This window comes from Carettochelys insculpta, chromosome 2 (genome assembly GCF_033958435.1).
Source record: "Carettochelys insculpta isolate YL-2023 chromosome 2, ASM3395843v1, whole genome shotgun sequence".
NCBI lineage: Eukaryota > Metazoa > Chordata > Testudines > Carettochelyidae > Carettochelys > Carettochelys insculpta.
Window position 1 is genome coordinate 32,983,405 of NC_134138.1, and position 22,679 is coordinate 33,006,083.

Genomic DNA, 22,679 nt, shown 5'->3' on the forward strand with positions numbered 1-22,679 from the left:
CTAGCCACAAGAAAAAAAATCCATATTATTTAGATCATGTTTGTTAAAATATCTGTCTGGGGTGGAAGTTTGTTTTCTTCTGTTGCTAATAAATCTTCTCATTGTGCTTCAAAAATACATTCAATACTGAATTTTGCTGCCTTGGAGAATAGATCAAATGCAGTGAAATAAATGGTGAGTATTCATGCCTCTCCTTTAAAGCTGTTAGCCCATAAGCAGTGAGTTTGTAGTACAGGAATCAAGGAGAATCCAAAGCTGAATCTTTTAGGATTTTTTTTTTTAAGAAAATCCCATGTGTGTAAATGAAATGGCAGGCTTCCTAGGTTGCTCACAGCTGCAAGAAATCTGACCTCCTGTTGAGGCATTTGTGGATATGTCTGCAGTAGAGTTTTGTCCACATTCCCAAAGTGTTCTGTCAACAGTAAATAAACAGAACATGGAACTTCCGCCTTTCCTTTTTCATAGATTTTTATTTGTATTTGCAGAACTCCCTTAAAGCAGTATCTCTTCAATTTTCTCTTAACTCTCATTTAGTTTTCTAAGTCTTTTCTAATCTTGTTGAACCTCACTTCTAATCATCAGCAATATTTGTTTGCTTATGTTCAGCTCATACTTACTGGAACAGTTTGGTCCTTTGTTTTCTGTTTGTTTGTTTTTTTTAAATCTCGTGTTTGTTGACATTAATGGAGGAAAGTGACCACAGATCCTCTGGAGGGAAGTAGATCTGGTATACAATATGTTACCTTCTAAAATTATTAGCTTGACTAGCTATTCTGGATTCTGCAGTATCTTATTTTGTGTGAGCTATCTGGGATTGCCAAATAACCAGATGTGATGCAGTAATGAAGCTGGTCCTTTTTCTATGGATTTTAAATACAATGCAACTAAAGTCAGTATTGCTGCTACATGCAAATTAGCCTGAAATCTGTAATTATATTTTCTGGCCTTTTTAACTGTAATTTAAAATGTACTTCTATATTTGTGTCATTTCTAAGCAAATTTCATTTCTTTTCCTAATGTTTTCTGTAAGGACCTCATTTACATTCCATTAGTGCTGGCATAGACCTGGTCAACTTAGCTATGGCACAATGGCCGTGTCTACACTAGTCAAAAACTTCGAAATGGCCATGAAAATGGCCATTTCGAAGTTTACTAATGAAGCGCTGAAATACATATTCAGCACCTCATTAGCATGCAGGTGGCCACAGCACTTCGAAATTGATGCAGCTTGCTGCCGCGCAGCTCATCCAGATGGGGCTCCTTTTCAAAAGGACCCCGGCTACTTCGAAGTCCCCTTATTCCTATGAGCAGATGGGAATAAGGGGCCTTTGAAGTAGCTGGGGTCCTTTCGAAAAGGAGCCCCGTCCGGACGAGTCGTGCCAATTTCGAAGTGCTGCGGCCGCCCGCATGCTAATGAGGTGCTGAATATGTATTTCAGCCCTTCATTAGTAAACTTCGAAATGGACATTTGCATGGCCATTTCGAAGTTTTTGGCGAGTGTAAACACGGCCAATGTGGTAAGGATTTTTCACATCCCAAGCTCTGTTGACCTAACCGTTGGCTTAGAGAGAATTAGAAAAGTGGCAGTACTCTTTTATCAACCTCGAGCCCATCACACAGGGAGGTGTTATTCTTACAGTGATGAGAAATACTTTCTCCTTTCCCTCTGGTTCTAGTTTGGGGAGCAGACCTGGCTCGCCTCAACCAACCAGGGAGAGTGGATTAGCACCTCTCTGTTAAACTTGAAGGGAGGACTGTAGAATAATCATGATAGAACTACAAACACACACTAGTAATTTATACATAGGATTTTTGTGTATGGAAATAGTTTGATCCAAATATCGTGAGAATAATGATTATACAGTTGTTATGTATCTTAATAGTCAGTCTAGTCTTCAGAATGGTGTAGTTCTCACTTAAATGATAAAATAATTTTTTTCAGAAGTTGAAATGGTCCTCCTATTACACGGCTCTGTGGTTTTGGCCACCAGTTGCTACCCCTTTTTGTGCAAATGACAAGGATTGAAAAAAAATGTATCTGTTCAAAAGCTGGTATTTCTAAAATCCAGAAAAAAATACCCCAGTCTATCCTAGGAGCTGTGAGTGTATTGAGAACAATCTCCCTTACCCATTTCCTGGTTCTTTGACAGAGCTAAACCAGATGGTGTTTAAAGAGAGAGAGAGAGAAATCTTCCTGTTTTAATGGTAAACATTAAAAACTGTTATATAGAAGACTAATGAGTACCTATGCAAAATCTTTGGCTTCCTTGTTAGTATTGCTGGGAGGGAACAGTGAAAATGAAATAATTAATGGGATCTACATTGTGCAACAGTTGTTGTGTTAGAGGATGTGTGTTCCTTCCCTTGCCAAGGGGGCAGTAACTGTGTAATCAGAAATGAAGTCTATATTTATTTGTGTTCATTCTTGTCTTCGATAAACTGTTCTTTTTAGGGCTGCCAAGCTGCTGAAACTACTGTACTAAGCTTCAACTTTAGATACGCTAGGTGCCATGCACTTCAGAAGCAGGAGGGCTTTTTGGTTGCTAACAAAGCAGCTCTCAGGATTTAGAGCTCTTGAAGTGTGGAGATCATTGTTTAAGGTTGCTGCTATTACTCCCAGGGAAAAGATGCAGGGGGCTGAATGAGATTGAGGCCAGCAACTAAATGACTACAAATCTCTATCAGCTATCCAAAAATTTGACACCTATCTACCATCTCCCTAGACATATATAACCAGATTCCCCTGCAGATTTGGCATCATCAGCGTAAGTTACAATCTGTGTAGCCCAGTGGGGATTTGCAGTGTTCTGTCTGATGAGATTTTAAATGCCTTGGCTCTGTGTGTGCGTGCGTGTGTGTGTGCGTGTGCACATGCATGCATGCATGCATACACACATAGTTCAGCCAAGTAGATACTAGCCACAATAGCAAGCTTATATTTCTTCATTTATAGGACAAAGGAGAGGGCTATTTTGCAACAGTGGCTCTCTGATCCAAAAGATAAATTGAAAAATATATGTGGGAAAGGTGAGGAAGTAGTTCTAAAATGCTCTAAGAATGAAGGATGCTCAGACATCAAGAACAGGGGCGGCAGGCTTGCAGAAATTGTGGAGGTGTCTAGAACACCCACAGTGCATGCTCCTCCTCCAACCAAACTTCTTCCCCAGCACCTAAGGCTTTTGGCGGGGTGGGAGAATTTGGGTGGAGAAGGGGTTTGGAGTGTGAATTCTGGCATGGAGTTTGTGTGCGGGGTACAGGCTCTTGGCTGGTGCAGGAGGGGTTGCAGATTCTCGGATGGAGTTGGGTACAGAAGGGGTAAGGGGTTGGGCTCTCAGAGTGGGACTGGGGTGCAGGCTCTGGGACAGAGTTTGGGAGCTTGAAAAGATGTGGTAGAAGAGGAAGTGCATGGGGAAGTACAGGGGTGAAAGGGGATGCAGGCTCTGGGAGGAGGTGGGGTGCATGAGATGTTGCGGAGAAAGAGGGTGGGGATGTGGTGACCAAGGGTTCTCCATGAACTGATGCCCATAAGCACTGTCCCTGCAGATTCCCATTGGCCATAGTGGTGACTGGGTGGAGGCGGGGGCGTGAACACATATAATTCCAAGGCGCAGCAATACAAAAAGGCCCAGAGTCCCAGAACTTTTAAATTGCTGACGGAATGCTGGGCAGCACTGAAAGCTGTGGAGCATGGGATGGCATGCTATGGTCTAGGCAGTGCTTGAAGAGTGGCTGCCCTGGCCCCTTCCTTTCTGCAGGCACAGCATATTCCCCACCACCATGCATCCACCTTACTCAGAGGCCTGGGAAGGCTGCTGGCCACATCAGCAACAAAGTACTAAGCCTTGAAAAGATGGGTAGGGCCTGTCTAGTGTGACCATGTTGGGTATGTGGGAATTCTATATTTTCAGGGAGAAACAGGTGACTATCTTTCTCTGCCATATTTTTTATAACTAGGATATTTTTTGAGTAGCAGTGGATCTCAGTTCTTCAGATGTCTGGAGTGGTAACAGAATAAGTAGGTGATACTTTTCCAACAGGTTTATTGTTGTTAAAAGGGCCTTTCTTTTTATATGAAAAATGTAGTTTAAGAAAAATGGATCTAATAACAATTTTATTAATAAGTGATCTTTTTGTAGATATCATAATACATGTTGATATTTTTGTTAATTAGCACCCCACTTTCAATTATTGAAAAAAAGACTAAAATGGTTTCAATTTCATAAAAAAATAATTTAAAAAGGTCTGTTCAGACCCCTGAGATGCAGGTCAAAGCTTTAGCTTTTTTCACAGATTTGATATTTTTGATTCTTTTGACTCTGTCTAATTCAGAGTTGAGCTGGGTGAAGGGTAGAGCTTCTCCCACTGACATAGATACCAGCTCTTGTGGAGATGGAGTTAATATGCTGGCAGGAGAACTCTCTTCTGTCCCCACAAAGCATCTTCGACAAATGTACTAGGGTAGCACACTTGCATCAGTGTAGCTGTGAAGGTGTAGTGCTTCTAGTGTAGACTGGCCCCTACTCAGGGCAATCCAGCTAAATACAAGGTAGATTAAATTATTTAGATTAAATAATTAATATGTATTTCAAGGGACCATTTCTGCACTTGTAAGAGAAAAGGAAGTGGGGAGAAGAGAAAGCAGCTGTGGGAGACTGGAAGGGGGAAAGACAGTATTTTGCTTTGTCAGTTGGAAATGGCATTTTTGTTTCATGAATTCCTTCAATTGTATTTTGAAAAAAAAATGCTTAAAACAAAACATTCTCTGTGACCCAGAGTGGGACTGAGAGTAGTTACTTTTCAGAATGGTAAGAAAATCGAAAAAAAACTATGATTCATACAATTCAAATAGTGAATAGTCCTGGTAAACAGAACTTGCCACCTCCTCCTCCCTGACCCCTTTTTCAGCATCTTCCTACCCCGGGGTGGAATGCAAGTGAACAGATCCTGTGCTTCCCAGAATGCAGGGACCTTCTTTTCCAAAGTCTTGCACAGCCCTGGAAGAGAGGGGCAGAGTCTTCTTGGGTACCTTTCCACTTCTGTATAGGTGAGGAAAGATCTTATGCAATCTGGCCCAAAGAAAGGTCACATGAGCTTCATGTGAGAGAGGGCTTGGAGAAGACTGGAATTCTTTTGAGCCTGATGCACTAAAGGTTGCTGGGCTGTTTACAAGAGGGGAAGGTTCTGACCTGATGTGAACCTCTCAGGCAGTTCAGGGAGTCTACTTCAGATCTGTGACTCAAGCCCTGAGTTAGACTTTTGTTGATTTGTGGTTGGACTCTTGAAAAGGAAGCAGCAAAAGCTAGCTCAGCCCATTGAACCAGAGGAGAGAATTTACTTCTTTAGGAGGCACTGTTGCTCTCTCAAAGGGGATTCTAATCAGGTGGGAAATGATACATTTCTTCCCAGAATGGGCACATAGGCACTCTTGTAGGAAATCTTGAAGGAGCCACAAATTACTCAGCCAGTGCTGACAAATCCTAGAACAGGACTGACATCTCTCATGCCTGTCCTCTCATATGCTAGCACAGAAGAGGGAAGAATTTAGCCCAATGCCTTCAGAAGAACTTAGTTGTCTTTGTTATAGCTTGGAAACGATTATGAATAATAGATTAGAAGCTAAATTCTTGAACACATCTTGTCTGTGATGTAGTTTTATTTATTTGAGAAGTTCTATAATGGCAACATATTAGCATAATTTCTGATAAGCTTGCAGAGAGGAACTGCTCCAAAACCACTTCTTGTCCATGAGTAACAATGCATCTGAAGAACTCTTTTGAGTGCTTTGAGGCACAAAGGGAAATGAAAAGCAGTGTGGCTAATTTAAAGACTCTTGACTCTACTGAAAGCTTTAAGAGCAGATGTGAACAGTATTTCTTTTTCACATTTTACAAACAGAGGATCTATGGCATTTTAGCAGAGTTTACGTTGTCCCACTGGGCATGTCTACTGTATTTTTAAAGGCAAAGAACTTAGTTTAAATATGGCAAAAGGGTGACTGAAGAAAAGGGAAGGAAGGGAGATGGAACAGAACCCCAAAATAATGCTTTTGAGAGATTATTATAGAATCAAAATGGATAATTGTATTGGTCTTTTACATTTCCCTGGCTTATTTTGCAAATGGGCAGCCACCATACTAGAAATAGAAAGTTTCTGGCATCGTGGAAAGAGAGCTGTAAGAAGTGATAGCTCAGGAAAGACATGAAAGAGAGCAGGAAAAGTTATGTGGATTACATAAAAGTGTCAATTCTGGGAAGTGTATAGCGAGTCCTGGGAGGGGTAACCCTCTGGTGTGGGGGACTTGTCATGTCTCTTCGGGGGCAGTTTGTTCACCTTTGGTCCCCACCTGGCACTCAGCTCTCACCCGTGGCTCCAAGAAGCTATAGTATGCTCAGCAGTCACACCCCAATAAACACTTCGACAGGCGGGCTAAACCAGGTCAGGGTAGCCGACAGGTCTGAAACCTTTGGTGTGATAGAGACTTGCCTATCAAAGTATGGGAAGTTGGTTCTGGTGGACTGGACAGATGAGATCAACAGTGAGATCCAACAACCAGGAAGGCAGCTCTACAACACTCTGGAGAGCGAAGGGCATTGACAAGGCATCAAAGATGGCATGGCCATCTGCTGCAGCCTAGGAAGTCTCCATCCATGATGACTCAGGGATGGTGGTAGGTTCTGATCTGAGATCAATGACCTCTCAGGGTCCCTCCCAGTTCTATGAGATATGCATAAAGAGGGAGGGATGACTCAGTAGGGCCGCATCTACACGTGCACGCTACTTCGAAGTAGTGGCGCCAACTTCGAAATAGCGCCCGTCACAACTACACGTGTTGGGCGCTATTTCGAAGTTGAAATCGATGTTAGGCGGCGAGACGTCGAAGTCGCTAACCCCATAAGGGGATGGGAATAGCGCCCTACTTCGAAGCTGAACGATGAAGTAGGGCACGTGTAGCCAATGCGCGTCCCGCAACATCGAAATAGCGGGGTCTGCCATGGCAGCCATCAGCTGAGGGGTTGAAAGACGCTCTCTCTCCAGCCCATGCGGGGCTCTATGGTCACTGTGTGCAGCAGCCCTTAGCCCAGGGTTTCTGGCTGCTGCTGCGGCAGCTGGGGAATCCATGCTGCATGCACAGGGTCTGCAACCAGTTGTCGGCTCTGTGGATTTTGTGTTGTTTAGTGCAAGTGTGTCTGGGAGGGGCCCTTTAAGGGAGCGGCTTGCTGTTGAGTCCGCCCTGTGACCCTGTCTGCAGCTGTTCCTGGCACCCTTATTTTGATGTGTGCTACTTTGGCGTGTAGACGTTCCCTCGCAGCGCCTATTTCGATGTGGTGCTGCCCAACGTCAACGTTGCCAGCCCTGAAGGATGTGTAGATGTTATTCCTTGAAATAGCCTATTTTGATGTAGCGTGCACATGTAGACGTAGCCTAGCTTGAGCATTGCCCTGCTAAACCAGGGTTGTGAGTTCAATCCTTGTGGGGGTCATTTAGGGACCTGGGGAAATAGATTAAAAACAAATCTGGTAGCAATGGTAATAGGTCTTGCTGTGAGTGCAGGGAAGTGGACTCAATGACCTCTGAAGGTCCCTTCTAGCCCAATGGGATAAGTATACAAAAATAAGTACAATACATTATGAATTGTTTGTATTTTCAGATTCAGCAATAAGTTGTTTGAGACAGTTTGGAGGCTATTTTGTGTTCTATCACATGGAAGCCAGTCCAACAAATCTCTCCAGCAATATATGCAGCTCATCTATGTTCTGCTTTTCTTCCTGCACAAGTGATTGAGTGGTTTGGGCTGTATGTAAGCCACAATGTGGTGACCTACAGTGAAAGAGGTGGAAAAGCTGCAATGCCATGATATCTGAGGCAGAAAATTTCCAAGTATTTCCAAAAATGTTTTGATAGCCTACCTCTGCAAGAATCCATTCAGATCACAGCAAGCATCAACAGTCTGTTCAGCCAGATCAATTAGCTATACAGGGATATAGGCAGCTTGCAGAAACCCAGCCAGCCTCTCACTTTCCATGTATTCAGCCCTGCACTCCACAAGCCACAGCCACTTACCCAGTGTTTCATCTTCTGGTTCCTAGTCCCTGGAAAGCAGCTGCACAGATTGGTTATGTCCATCAGCAGTGGAGAAAAGTTCCTGGCTGCCAAACACACTCAGTGACCCCAAGAGATGACCCTGGTACTTGTCTATCTCAACCTCCTCATCTGTTTCATTCTCTGGATTAGGTCTTCTCTGCACCACCTCCATGCCCTGCAAAGCGTCCATAGTGCTCTTCAAAAATAACATGAAGTCCTGTGGCACCTTATAGACTAACTGATATTTTGGAGCATAAGCTTTCATGGGCAAAAACCCGTTAGATGGAGAAGTGTGTCTTTGCACACAAAAGCTTATGCTTCAAAATATGTGTTAGTCCATACAGTTCCACAGGACGACTTCTTGTTTTTGAAGATCCAGACTAAGATGGCTACCTCTCTGATGCTTGTCACCAAAGGGCTCTTGATAGTGGACATGGGGGACACTGTCAAGGACAGCGTCCAGCTCTTTATAGAAACCGTAGGTCTTCAGTGAAGCACCAGAGTGCTGGTTCACTTCATGTACTGTATGATAGGCTTATCTCAGTTCTTTAATCTCTCTGCACTGCAGCATGTACTCCTCATATTTATTTTCAAACAGGGATAGAGAAACATGCCCATAGTTCTCCCTGTCTCAAAGGGTCACTTGCAGCTAAGACAGAACAGACTTCTTTCTCCATACACTCCTCAGATCCAATAGCAATAGGGGCTGATTGGGAATTGTGGACCAGTTTCTGGAGGCCACAAAATGACACATAGTCCACACTGCATGTTTGTAGACAACAGAGGAGAAAAGAAAAAAAAATGTCCCTTAAGGAGCTAGAAAGATTTTTTTTTTTTTACTTTTTAGAAAAGTGGCCACTTTTTAACAAAACTCATGTTGTAGTACAGTTTCCTCACCAAAAGGCACTTTCCTTGTCAAAATTTTTCAGTCAATACAACACCAAAGTGTGAATTGGGTATGAAGAAGGAAAGCCAGTTAAAACACAGGGGGAAAGTGCAGTTTGTGTCTAAAATAGCACAGTGTTCTGGAAAGAATGAAGGGGAGTTAGATCATGAGTAAGATCTTCAGCAATAGAAACAAGGAAAATGGGTTGATTAAAAGATATTGCAAGGAGAAGTTGACTGAGCTTGGTGATGGTATGCATGGGGTGGAGGGGGAGGAGGTGAAGTTCAAGAGGGCATAAAGACTACGTTCTCTGATTAAAGAAAGGACCTGGAGTTAAAACTAACACAACTGGGAAGGAGGGAAAGTACAGACAGAAATGTGGTTTAGTAAGGAAGGTGAAATATTTGTTGAAAAGTAGTGGGTCATCCATGGAAAGAAAGGAGATAGGAATACATAGAATGGGATTGATTTCTTTCTCCAACGTAGCTGGCGTCAGCATGTAAGTGCTGAGATCAAACTTCAGTCATACAGAGAGATTTATGGGATAGCTGTGTAAAAGTGTAAACTAAAATCATGAAAGCAAGTGAGTACATTGAAGAAGTAAGTGTAGTACAAGTAAGGAGTAAGAAAAGGAGAGGAACAAACATGAATACATGGCCACTACCAATATCGAAGGTGGGAGAAAGGAGCATTATTGAAAATGGCACTGAACAAGTATTCAAAGAGACAGGCGGAGACTCCGAAGAATAGCCATACAAAAATTCATGGAGGAAATGGTTCTCATGAGAAAAGATTGGTTCATGTTAAAAGTGGGAAAGAGACCAGTGTGAAAAAGTGTTGCCTACTTAGGATGAGGGGAAAGGCAGTTGGTTGAATAGAAAGCAGGGAAGCTAGACTGAAGAGGACCAGAGACTTGAGAGTGGAATTTTGTTTCTGTGAGTATACAGATGTCTGAAGGCAATAGAAGGTGGAGCAGTGGCATGAGGGTGACATGACTGAGGGCAATTTAAAAGATAGGAAACACAGTGTCCTTGAAGATGGATGTTAAAGAAACAAGAGATTCAGAAGCTGGAGATAAGAAAGAGATCGGAAGGTGGGATGTGTACTATAGAGGTAATGAGAACTTAAACTATAGACATTGTGTAACTTAGGGACTCTCCCTGTCTTGTGTTTGACTCCTTTGGCCTACCCACCCATCTTGGTGCATCTTCTCTGGGTATCTACTACCTCCTTCTGTTCCATTCTAGCTCATTGCCCTTCTTCTAGCTCTGTTCCACTTTCTGATTCCCAGTCAAAATCAATGTTCCCTTTAATCTTGTCCATCCAGATTTGTTTCATCCACACACACCATAATTTCATGTGCACCAAGGCATGTGCAAATGTTCACCACCAGTAGAAACACAAAATCTCACCATAAGTGCTCTGCTAAATAGCTGGGTGGCATTTGAATTTCTACTGAGGAGCCGCATGTGCACAGCATACAGGGAACACTGGTCATGATATTGTCCTTCTCTGGGCTTCTGTTCTGTCTCAGAGGTCACTGCCTCTTCATATGACCTGCTTTCCGTAGGTAAAACAGGAATCTCCTCTTCTTTGTGTCTTCACTGTTTGGGGACAACCATCCCTTCTGTTCAGGGGACCAACATCGCTCTCAGGACCATGACATCCTCTTTGTGACACAGCCCTTTGGCTGTAGCACACTCTGGCTATGTCTACACGTGAATGCTACATTGAAATAGCTTATTTCGATGTAGTGACATTGAAATAAGCTATTTCGATGAATTAACATCTACACATCCTCCAGGGCTGGTGCCATCGACGTTCAACGTCGACGTTGGGCAGCACTACATCGAAGTAGGCGCTGCAGGGGAGCGTCTATACACCAAAGCGGCCCACATCGAAATAAGGGTGCCAGGAACAGCTGCAGACAGGGTCACAGGGAGGACTCAACAGCAAGCCTCTCCCTTAAAGGGCCCCTCCCAGACACACTTGCACTAAACAGCACAAGATCCACAGAGCCAACAACTGGTTGCAGACCCTGTGCATGCAGCATGGATCCCCAGGTGCAGCAGCAACAGCCAGAAGTCCTGGGCTAAGGGCTGCTGCCCACGCTGACCATAGAGCCCCGCAGGGGCTGGAGAGAGCGTCTCTCAACCCCTCAGCTGATGGCTGCCATGGCGGACCCCACTATTTCGATGTTGCGGGATGCGGATCAGCTACACGTGCTCTACTTCGACATTCAACGTCGAAGTAGGGTGCTATTCCCATCTCCTCATGAGGATAGCGACTTCGACGTCTTGCTGCGTTATGTCGATTTCAACTTTGAAATAGCGCTCGCCATGTGTAGACGTGGCGGGCGCTATTTCAAAGTTGGCACGGCTACGTCGAAGTAGCCGGCATGTGTAGACGCAGCTTCTATGTCCCCCACAGTCTGGGAAACAGCATCACACTCCATTAGTCCAACCACTTCCTCATGGACTAGTGAGGACTGGGGGGGACCTGGGCTTCCCCACCGCTGCACATCTTAGCCCCAGGGACCTTGTAGATGGCCACCACTTGCTGCTTCCCCTTTGATGTCTATGTAGATCTCTATGGGATACTTCCCCCTGGCTCCAGCTCCCTTTTTGCCCTTGCCTGAAGGCCTCAGCTTGCAGATTCCTGCAGCTCACCAAGAGCTGCCTTTAGGTTGCCAGGTCTCTGTATGTAGCACTGTTCTGCCCAGGGTGCTTGCTGCCTTCTGCCTGCACAGCAGCCAGTCTTCCTTCCTCCTCAGACTCCAGGGAATAACTGATGCTGTTCTCCTCTGGACCCATTGTTAAATGGGCAGGTCCAGCCCTGATGTTTTACTCCTTCAAGCACCTGTTTCATTTGTTGCTTCCTTCGCAGCAACTCAAAGCTCTGTGAACCCTTTGGATCCCAGAGTGGGGTTGGCACCATGTTACATTGGGATAAAGCAGGGCATAAGTGAGAAGGAGGCACAGGAGATATGGGGATCCCATGTGCTACTGAATAGGCTCAATTAAAACAGTTTTTAATTCTCTGTGCAGCTCTAAGATCTACAGATGAAAAAGACCATAGTACAAAAGTACTGATATCTCATCACTAATCATTTCTTATGTAAATAATTTATATGTTTTCAACTTTTGATGATACCCAGTTATTAAATAACCTTGTATAGTGAATATTTGCAAGTTAGACAATAAGAACTGAGGACTTCAAACAATGAATATTACAGAATGAATTATCATATGAATGCAGAGAGTAAAGCAGTTAGTGTAGAGATTACACAGACATGTTTTCATATTAAAGGTCAGAAAAGTATAAATATTCAAAATAAAATTTCAGTTTTGTTTTTGATGCTCCAGAATGGAATAAATGTCTTATGATATAATGTATATAACCATTTTGGTAATCATTAACTCTCTGAAAGATATCATTTATGCAGTTTTGCTAAACATGAATAATTATATTAGGACATGGTGGAGGGAAGAATAAAGATCAAAATGTAAAAGAAAAATCAGATTCCTAAAAGATGAAGCCATGAGCAGAATGAGGCCCATTATTAATAATGCTATGTTCAGTATCAGTCACTTGCTCTTTCATAGTTTTGGTTCAGTAAAATCCTTATTTAAAATACAGTAACTTTCCTGTTCTGAAAAGATGCAGATGTTTCATCGTATCTTGTATATGGCTAAGATTATTTTATTTATTAAATATAATATAGCAAAATTGGACAATATGTATACTACAGGTTGCACCTCCCTGGTCAGGCATGGTCTGGACCTGACCTGTCCCAAATGAGAATTTGCATGACCAGATGAAGTTGTTTGTCATCAGCCCTCAACCAACAAACCAACCAACCAATCAACCAACCCTCCCCTCTGCCCCACTGGGCTGCTCCCTGGGCTGGTGTGTGGGCACCCTGTCTTAGGCTGCTGCTGGGGATCTTGCTCCTGCTGCTCGGGAACATCGGCTCCAACTCTAGCCCAGCTGCCAGGGATGTGGCTTCAGCCCTGCATGACTGCTTGCAACTCCACAGGGTTTCCAGGAAAAGCTGACACTGGTTCCATTCCATGAGGCTGCTCCTGGCCCCAGCCTCAGTTTATCCTGAATGAAGTTGAATGCTCCTAGCTATCTCTTCATTCAAGATTCCACCAGAACTCTTATAGACACTAGATTATATAATTTTAATACTAGCTGTTTTACAATGATAACATTAAATATAAGGGAATCTGCAATCCCTCCCACCCCCTAACATTTTCTGCTTTTTGACTGCTTTAAGACCTTGTCATGGACAAGCAACTTCCTCACAAGTTGTAAAAAGAACATTTAGTTTCTGCACAATAGCTACAAAATGTTTGGTGCCTTCTGTAGTATTTGTATGACACTTGATTTCATTGTGCATATCTCTCTACAGTAGGTCATGATCTAAGCTTTCTTGCTTCTGTGGAAGAACAGGACAGTTACATGTCAAGATACTTTATTTAGCTGATTAATAGAGATCATGAGTTCCATTGACTTATTGTGCTGTAGGTCTGCATTAACTTGATATTTATCATCTATTCTTCTTTGTTTTTTCAGGGTTTATTTATACCTGTGGTGGAACTTTGAAAGGTCTTAACGGCACTATAGAAAGTCCTGGCTTCCCATATGGCTATCCAAATGGTGCAAACTGCACATGGGTAATAATAGCGGAAGAACGAAACAGAATACAGATTGTCTTTCAGTCTTTTGCTTTAGAAGAAGAGTATGATTATTTATCATTATATGATGGACATCCTCATCCTGCAAACTTTAGGACCAGGTAAATAATGAACATTACTCTCCTAAGATGTAATTTTCCTATTGCTATGTTTAGATGTATTTAACTTGACCAAAACTGAGGTCTTTGAAGTGGGTCTATTTATTATAAATATCTCAGACCAGAAATTGTACAGCTTCTGTGTTGTGGTTTTTTAAAAACCTACCAAGGTTTTTCCCCCATGTTAAAACTGATATTTATCAACTCCCTTTTACTTCTGGTGACAAAAGGGCAAAGTTCAGTGCATAAGGAGTACAAAGTTCAGTTAGTAAGTTTTGGAGCTTTCAGTGAGGTGTTGACTGAAATATGTTTTGCCAGCAAGGCCCCAAGTTTTTCCGGTACTGGAAAAGGGAAAAAATACAGACCGATGCATAACTTTGAAAAATTATATTCTATTGCAATATTTTGCCCTATTTTACAGCAGGAATTCGTATACTTTCTAATTAAGAACAAACATTTTTTGCTTTACTCTCATAAATAGTTGCATTGACTTGGACCTCAAGATATGGAAAATATCTTGTACTGTCAAATATCTTATGTAAATGCTGATTTTAATTATTATAATCATTGTAATAACACACACCCTTCAGAAAGAAAATGTAATGCTGTCACAAAAAGAAAATTAGATCGGAACAAATTCTCCATCTCAGATCTTTAGGATTAATGCTCTCTGTCACTTGAGTAACATCCAGTTGGAGACTGGATAGTGCATTATCCACGACTGACTGTTTGGGCTCTTTGTATTCCTACAGCTGCTTTTTATACTTCATACTTAATAGAGAGATTTAGCTCCAAAATCATTTTTGAAGCTCTCCCTCAGGCTGAGACAATCAGGTGCATTGACTAAAGAAGGTGTAGGGTTGCTCATATGAAGAACAGTGTCAATAAGGGCCATGTTGTATTTGAGACCTGAATGATTCTTACTCATTAGTTATTTCTATAGTGCCATAAATGAACACAGTGCTTTACAGAAGTAAAAAACAGGTGTTCACCCTTAGAAGCTTAAAGTATAAATTACCATTTAAACCACAAAAATGATAAAAGAAAGGGAAGGGAGAACCAGAAAGGTGGATGCTGGTTATTATGAGAAGAAAGAAGAAAACATTAAAGACGGTGGATACTGGATGCATCTAACTGGCAAAACTTCCCCATGTAGACAAGTCAGGAGAAGCAAAACATTCCGCTATCATTAATCTATATATATTTTATGCTGCAGTCCTTATCCTCAAATAATTTCTCTATGTCCCCAAACTTTGTTCATATGGGCTGTGTGGGAAAATCACTGCTTGTGAATCAGCATTCCAAAATCCCAGACTTTATCAAACTTCCTATTTCATGCTTCTTTTTCAGACCTAGGCTTGTACAGGATTTGCAGTTATTGGCACACCTAAGCAATTGGTCTCACGTCATTATGTGTTTAAGTGGTTTGGATCCATATAGATGTTGAGTAATATCAGTGGGAAGGTTTGGCAGGTGTTGCATTCTAGTCAATGTTCCCTTGTAAATCTATGTGTGTGAGGTTATTTTTTATTGTGTTGGCTCCAATATGTGTGACAGTTTTTATGTCAAGCTGTAGAGAGAAAAAATTGAGTAGATATTCAATGCACATGAACTGTTTAAGACTGTCAAATGAATGAATTTAATTTAATGTACTTCAGGAGAATATATTTTGAGTCCTCTATAATGGACTGTTGTTTCAGAAAGAAAATACTATTTCTCCTTTTTGCTCTGAGCAGTTATCCAAAACCCAGGGTTTTTTGAGTTGTTTCCATTAGGAGAAAAAGTACAGGATCCAAGCAGGAGATCATTTTTTGGTTTACATCTCCAAACCTCTTTCTACACCAAAGTTTCTGCCCATCCAACAATTTCCAATCTCACACATTTGCATTTGGATCAGGAGGAAAACACTTAGACTGCCTAGCTCATCTGCTACTCCAGCCTTTCATGTGGCCTGTGTTTTTAGATAGTATCTCTTATTATTTTAGCATAAAGGAACTTTCTTTCCTTTTACCTTTTTACTAAATAAATGACAGTTACTGCACCTACCAGCTTCAGCAAGATTTTTCCCAATCCTCAGTGTTACAGCATATTTAAAGACTGAAAACAGTGACTCCAAAAAGGAAACCACGTTTGAGTCTGGCATGTTGTAGATGGTCTTCTTTAATGATAGACAGGGCTGGTAGCAATGCCCAATATTAAAGTTGCTCAGTAATTCCCATTATACATCACTTTATTCAGTCACTTATAACTTGGTCAAATGTTCACAATTTGATTTGAAATTTTCATGATGTATATCTCCCTCTCACTAAAACTAGGGCCAAAAATAGCTCAATTGTTTCCAAAAGCAAGGCTGCAGGAAAATGTATTGTGTTCTACATAACTTCTGGTTACCCTTTCTTTCAAAAGCTCTTGAAATTGGGATTTGAAATTTATCAGCCAATGGACCGTATGTTAAGAATATGCCTTTTTTCATCCCTGGGGAAGTGAATCCAAATTTGCTCAAGTTATAAGCCTATAAAGTATCAGCTGGTACTTCTTTAGTTCAGATTTCTTAATTTTAGCAGCTAGAGTCTCCAAATAAACCATCTGCACTGGGTGTGCTTTAGCTTAAGGAAGTTGCAGTTTTGGACAGCTTCAGGGTGGGCTAGGGCTAAGTCTGTCCACCTGAAATGTAAGCTGCAAGGCTTTCTTCTGTGTTCTCGGTGACCTCCAGCCTGCACTAAGCCCACTGATTCCAGGCAGCATGGAAGAGGAAGGTGCCTAATTTGAATGCAGAGGGGACAACAGTGGGAACTGTGGTGCCATGAGGAAGCCAATTTTGGCACCTTGTCCCAGGGGGAGAAAGGAAATGAACTTAGGACTGAAAGCTGGTTAGAGGGACGAAGACTGGGTTGGCTGGGTAAGAAGAGTGGAAGTGTAATTTAAGGAGTGATTAAGAGTCAATAGGTGGTGGGAGAAAGGGTGGCTACACAAACATCAGATGAGGAGCAGGAGGAAACTGGGTTTGACTGGGCAAGGAAGCTGGATTGATAACCTGTGTGTGTGAAAAGCGGGTTAAGGGGAAGGGAAGCAAGTCTGATGACATTAATATCGAGCATTCTAATTCCCCAGAGTAAAATGAAGGAAAAAATATCTGGCAAGTTATTATAGGGCTGATGGTAGATTAAATCCACCATCAACGAAGCCTAAATAATTATTTTCATTTGCCTTCCAAGACTGAGAGCAGCCCCCAAAGAAGATATTAAAGAGAGTCCCACAATTATTTATGATTTGGTTATTGAGCAGCTTTGACAAATTAATCTACAAAAGTTCCTACCCCCATTCTTCTGTTTAGATAATGGAAATTTATTGTAGTTTCTTTTGGAGCCTGATGTAGAAGAGTAGTTGTTGATGTAGAGGTGATGGATCTTGCTGAACCTTGGAAAGTTTCTGTTATCAGAGACTACTATAGCTCTTAGAATTTTCTAAATAACATGGGGAACATAGAGGTGTTTTTGCTCTCTCTGTCCACTGTTCCTCTGTCTAAATTGGCAAACAGCAGAAACCGTGAGAGTTGATTAGGAGTAAATTAGGGACTTGGCACTTTAGAATCACCTTTGAACTGCTGAGAATTTAGTCATTGATTTTTCCTTTGAACTAATTCACACAATGCTCTAGCTTTGCCTGATATTTGGAGGGAGAGAGTGAAGAAAGGAAGAAATAACCGGGAGGGATCTGGAGACCAAAGAACAAAACAGTTTGACTCCAAGCCCTTACAAAAATACAGGTAGTAAAGAAGCTCAAAGCACCACTCATAGATCAGTGATGAGATTAAAAAAAATGGAAAATAAAGATCAAAGTCTAACACAGAGGGAAAAATGGCAATTTAAAACAAGCAAGCAAGAAAGATGGGAAAACGAGGCAAAGTTATGAAAGAACAGAATGAACACGAACAAAAGAACAAGGGACCATAAATGGAGAACAAAATATAAATAGAACAAGGATGTAAATAATATATTTAAAATGCAGAAAATAGTCTGAGCAAGAAGAAAGTCGTGCAGCCGTGAACACATAGCAAAGCAGTGACATAGGCGCTGACTCCGTGGTGGTCCATGGTTGGAGCCTCCATGGGAGGTGGGAGGATATCCAGCAGGTGAGTAGCATCAACCATCCCTTCCATCTCACACAGTACTTCTGGTCCACTGGCAGCCCCACCAGCCAATTCCTCCTCCTTCTCCCTCTAGCACCTCCCACACACTGCAGTCAGCTGTTCCAGGACATGCAGGAGGCATGGGAAGGAGGGAGAGGAGCAGCGATGGAGCACACTCAGGGATCGGGGGGTGGAACTGGGTGGGAAGAGATGACGAAGAGGCAAGGTAAGGATGGGAAGAGGTAGAGTGGAGTTAGGGTCTGAAGGGCTGTGTCTACACGTGCACGCTACTTCGAAGTAGCGGCACTAACTTCAAAATAGCACCCGTCGCGGCTACACGCGTCGGGCGCTATTTCGAAGTTAACTTCGACGTTAGGCGGCGAGACGTTGAAGTGGCTAACCTCATGAGGGGATCAGAATAGCGCCCTACTTCGACGTTCAACGTCGAAGTAGGGACCGTGTAGACGATCCGCGTCCCGCAACGTCGAAAATGTGGGGTCCTCCATGGCAGCCATCAGCTGGGGGGTTGAGAGACACTGTCTCTCCAGCCCGTGCGGGGCTCTATGGTCACCGTGTGCAGCAGCCTTTAGCCCAGGACTTCTGGCTGCTGCTGCTGCAGCGGGGGATTCATGCTGCATGCACAGGGTCTGCAACTCGTTGTCGGCTCTGTGGATCTTGTGCTGTTTAGTGCAAGTGTGTCTGGGAGGGGCCCTTTAAGGGAGCAGCTGGCTGTTGAGTCCGCCCTGTGACCCTGTCTGCAGCTGTGCCTGGCACCCTTATTTCGATGTGTGCTACTGTGGCGTGTAGACGTTCCCTCGCAGCGCCTATTTCGATGTGGTGCTGCGCAACGTCGATGTTGAACATCGACGTTGCCAGCCCTGGAGGACGTGTAGACGTTATTCATCGAAATAGGCTACTTCGATGTAGGCTTCACGTGTAGACGTAGCCAAGGTGAGCACCCTTCTGGAAGTTGGAAGTGTAAGCCTGTGAGCAAAAGTAAAACCAACTGAAACTAAAATAAAAGTAACACAAAACATGGCAGACTGTCATTAAAAATAACATTGTCAAATAAATTAAACAGTTTTCAAGCAAACAAGCCATTTATGTGGACAGCTCACTTTGCAGTTTGGAGATCAATGCAGAAATTACATTGAAGCAGTAAATGTGCTTGAGTATGACCACATACATACATCCCAAAATACAATAGTATGCAAGAAATTAGTTACAGTTTTGGGAGTATATTAAGCTAATTTCTCACCTCACTTTCATCTTCTTTTATTTACTAGATATTCTACATTTTTTTTCTTTGTCCATTGCTTTCCATCCCCATTTTTTACAGCTACCACACAGTAGAATGTAAAGAAGAGTAGCTATTACTCTAATTTATGCCAGGCACAATTGTACTAACCGTAGGCAAATGCCACCTTTTGTCATAGCTCCCTCTATTATTTATTTATTAATAATATTATCTTCTCTTCTACTGGGTCAGCAAGTTTTCTGAGCAACTGTAGCATCTCTCTCTCTCATATTATCTGAGATTCATCATGATAAAGGTGATCACTTTGGTCTTGATGCAAATTATGTGAATTCAAATAGTATTTCCCTTTAATGCCAAAACTCCTCTAGTAAATGCAGAGAAACTTTCAAATGTGATTGCACTGGAGTGAAGTAATGCTCAGTGTATGCATTGAAGATAAACTTAGAATATATTTTTCTCTAATTCTTTTAACAGTGAAGGGGTACCTTTACACTAGAAGCATCTTTCTACAGAAGTTACTGTCAGAAGAGATGGTCCAGCAAAAATTCTGTTGATAGATTGTGTCTACACATAAAAGGGGATTGATCTTTTGATCTGTTCTGTTGACAAAAGGACCCCTGGAGTGTCTACAGTTTTTTTGTCAACAGTTTCTGTGGACAAAACGCATTTTATTTGTAGATGTTCTGCGAGTTTTGTTGACAAAACCACAGTTTTGTCTACAAAACTATGTAATGTAAACATAGCCAAGGTGAGGGTTTGCTTGTGACTCTTATGCATTACCTTAAGCCCTTCAGATTTGTATAATGTATAATTTTGAAATAACTACTTCCAACAAAGTAACACTTATTTGGATTCAGCTTATTGTCAGTAAGAAATTTAAATTAAATATATTTATGTTGACCATGGAGTCCTAATCTTATTTCTACTGCTTTGAAGGGCAGCTTTTATGTTAAGATATGGCTAATCATCAAAGACAAATTCTTTATTATTTTCTGAGTTACCAGGTGCTGGCATCAAATGATTTACCAATGAATCTCATAAAAAGCTTGCAACCTCACTTTCAGGACTGTAAGCCTTCAGGGCCTGTGCAGGTAATTATGCAATTGTGTGGTGCTTTGTCTAAGGCACAGGACTATGAGTCATCATTCAATTCCATTCTCTGCAACTGACTTTTTCTCTCTACCACATGGGGCAAATAACTTGACCTTTCTGTAATTCCACTTTGATGTTAATATGCAAAAATAGCACTAAAAAGGTTAATACTTATCAAGGTCCCCTTTGTTGCTATTATTGGCTGAGGCACAGAGGAAGTTTGCTGTCATTGTTGCTCATAAGCGCAGTACTGTAGTTGGTGCTCCTCCAGTATTAGGGTGTCCACTCCCTGCACTGAGTACACTGTGATAATTAGTTGGTTCATTTCTGTATTGGTTATTACAGTTAAATAATACCATTCTGCATTTGTGGATACGAGGACTTTAGTTAACAATGAGGCATTGCGTATGTGTTTGTCCACAATAATGATATTTTGAGCCATGACCAGGGACATTATACCACAGTGTCTCAGGAGAGAACGGTTTATAATTTTGTACTAACTGCTAGCCTTAATCAACATCACACGGACAAGAATGAACCACACAGTGTCTTCAGAAATGTCCTCTTTTGTAGAAGGAAGGGAACAAACCATTTAAAGTGATTCATATGATCAAGGTTATCACATTTTTCCTATTTCTAGTAACACAAAACTGTATAAAAATATTAATTTAATTTATCTACGGTGTAGTGGGGGCCAATCCCATATGATACAGATGATGATTAGGAACAGCATGGGATAATAGCAAGACATGCTTTCCTTGTTTCCACTCATGTTTTTCTGATTAACCTTTTATCTTCTATTTTGCCTTTCCCAATTCATTGACTACATACAGGTGTACTTGTTAAAAGGGTGCTTGCAGATTGTACATTAAAATAAAATCAACTTTAACCTTTCAATAGGGCATGATTCGTTTTCCCATAGCAAATATCATGGCAGTCTCATTGCTTTCCTTGCCATTTCTTCAAATGGAGTGTGGTTTGTTGCACTAGCTCTGGGGTCAGCAACTTTTGGCTGTTGACTCACAAGGATAGGCTCCCTGGTATTCATGAGATATTTTGCTGATCAGCTGCAGGCACGGCTCCCCTGCTGCTCCCAGTGGCCACAGTTCACCATTCCTGGCCAGTGGGAACTGTGGGAAGTGGTTCAAGCTGCAGGGAAGTGCTTGATGCTGCTTCCTGCTGCTCTTACTGTCCAGGAGCAGCAAACCATGGCCACTGGGTTTTGCAGGGAGCCATACATTTGGACAGTCAATGTCAGCAACATATGTTATAGGCCCACCACCAGATTACCCTGATGGACCAAAGGTTGCAGACCTCTGCACTAGCTGACTGCCATTATTACTTTTTATGGGTTGAATCATAGGGGTTCCCTTGGGATTGTCATCCAGTGCACTGGTCATGCCAGTGAACCCACCAGCTTGCTGTCTGGGGCACCCCTTCAACCTGTCCTGCTGGGTCAGAAGCTCTGGTCTCCCCACACAAAGCACCTAAATTGGGCCAACAATCACCCAGCAGAGCAGCAAAGACACGGAACCAACTCAGCTCTGGAAAGGCTTAGCTATAAGATCACTGACAGCACCAAGGAACAAAACCCCCAAAAGAGAAGAAAATCCCAAATAAATCTATCTTTTTTTGGTGGAAATCTTTCATACAGAGCAAGCTCATACATCTGCCTTCTTTATCAATGAAAGAGACATGCACAGTGACTGCTCCTCCCAGATAACAATGATTTGCACTGGACTTAACAACAAATATGTGTTTTTGTTAAAAATAAAAATTATTTTTCAAGTGATTGCAAGTGAAAACAAAGTAAGTGAATAAGCCAAACTTAACAGAACACACCAGCTAATCCTAACACACAAAGAAACTTATTACATGCAAATTCTTACCCTAACAGTTATTCTAAATATCTCTCTTACCAGTTGGGAAGTCTCCTAGCTTGGACCCAATCCTTCCCCTGTTCAATTACTTTGGATGGTTAGTTGGAGGTCTTCTGGTCTGTAGCCACCTTCTATTATTTGGGTTTTTCCACCTTTATATCTCCCTTGCCCACAGTGGGAATTTTGTGAGCAGTTGATTCTTTTTCTCAACTCTAATAGAAAAGTACTACATCCAAAATTGGTTCCTGCACAAGTTGGCATCATCTCTTGTCTTTGTAGGACCAACCACAGTTTGTGCTTACAGAAAAAAAAATCATTCACAGGTCATTGCTCACCAAGCCAATCAGTTCCTAAAGCATGTCTAATGGCTTTTACCAGAATACCTGAACTAATAAAACATGTTCTTTCTTAGTAATACTAACTTCACTTGGAAGAAAGATACATACGCAAACATAGAATATACACATTTAGGGGTTAACAGGCTCTTGAATGATAAGTTATATGACCTGTTTTGCATAAAGTGTTTTTAATTTATGCATATTAGTATTTAT

The 22,679-nt window shown here is 42.0% G+C and overlaps 1 protein-coding gene across 3 annotated transcripts in view; it reads left to right on the top strand.

Annotated features, from left to right (window-relative positions):
- The window catches only part of CSMD3 (CUB and Sushi multiple domains 3), a 1,166,921-nt gene that overhangs the window by 129,451 nt on the left and 1,014,791 nt on the right, over positions 1-22,679 (top strand). For all 3 annotated transcript variants that reach the window (XM_074985642.1, XM_074985643.1, XM_074985644.1), the window contains exon 2: positions 13,550-13,772. In XM_074985642.1, coding sequence (XP_074841743.1) covers positions 13,550-13,772 — 223 coding nt within the window. The remainder of the gene's footprint in view (positions 1-13,549; positions 13,773-22,679) is intronic.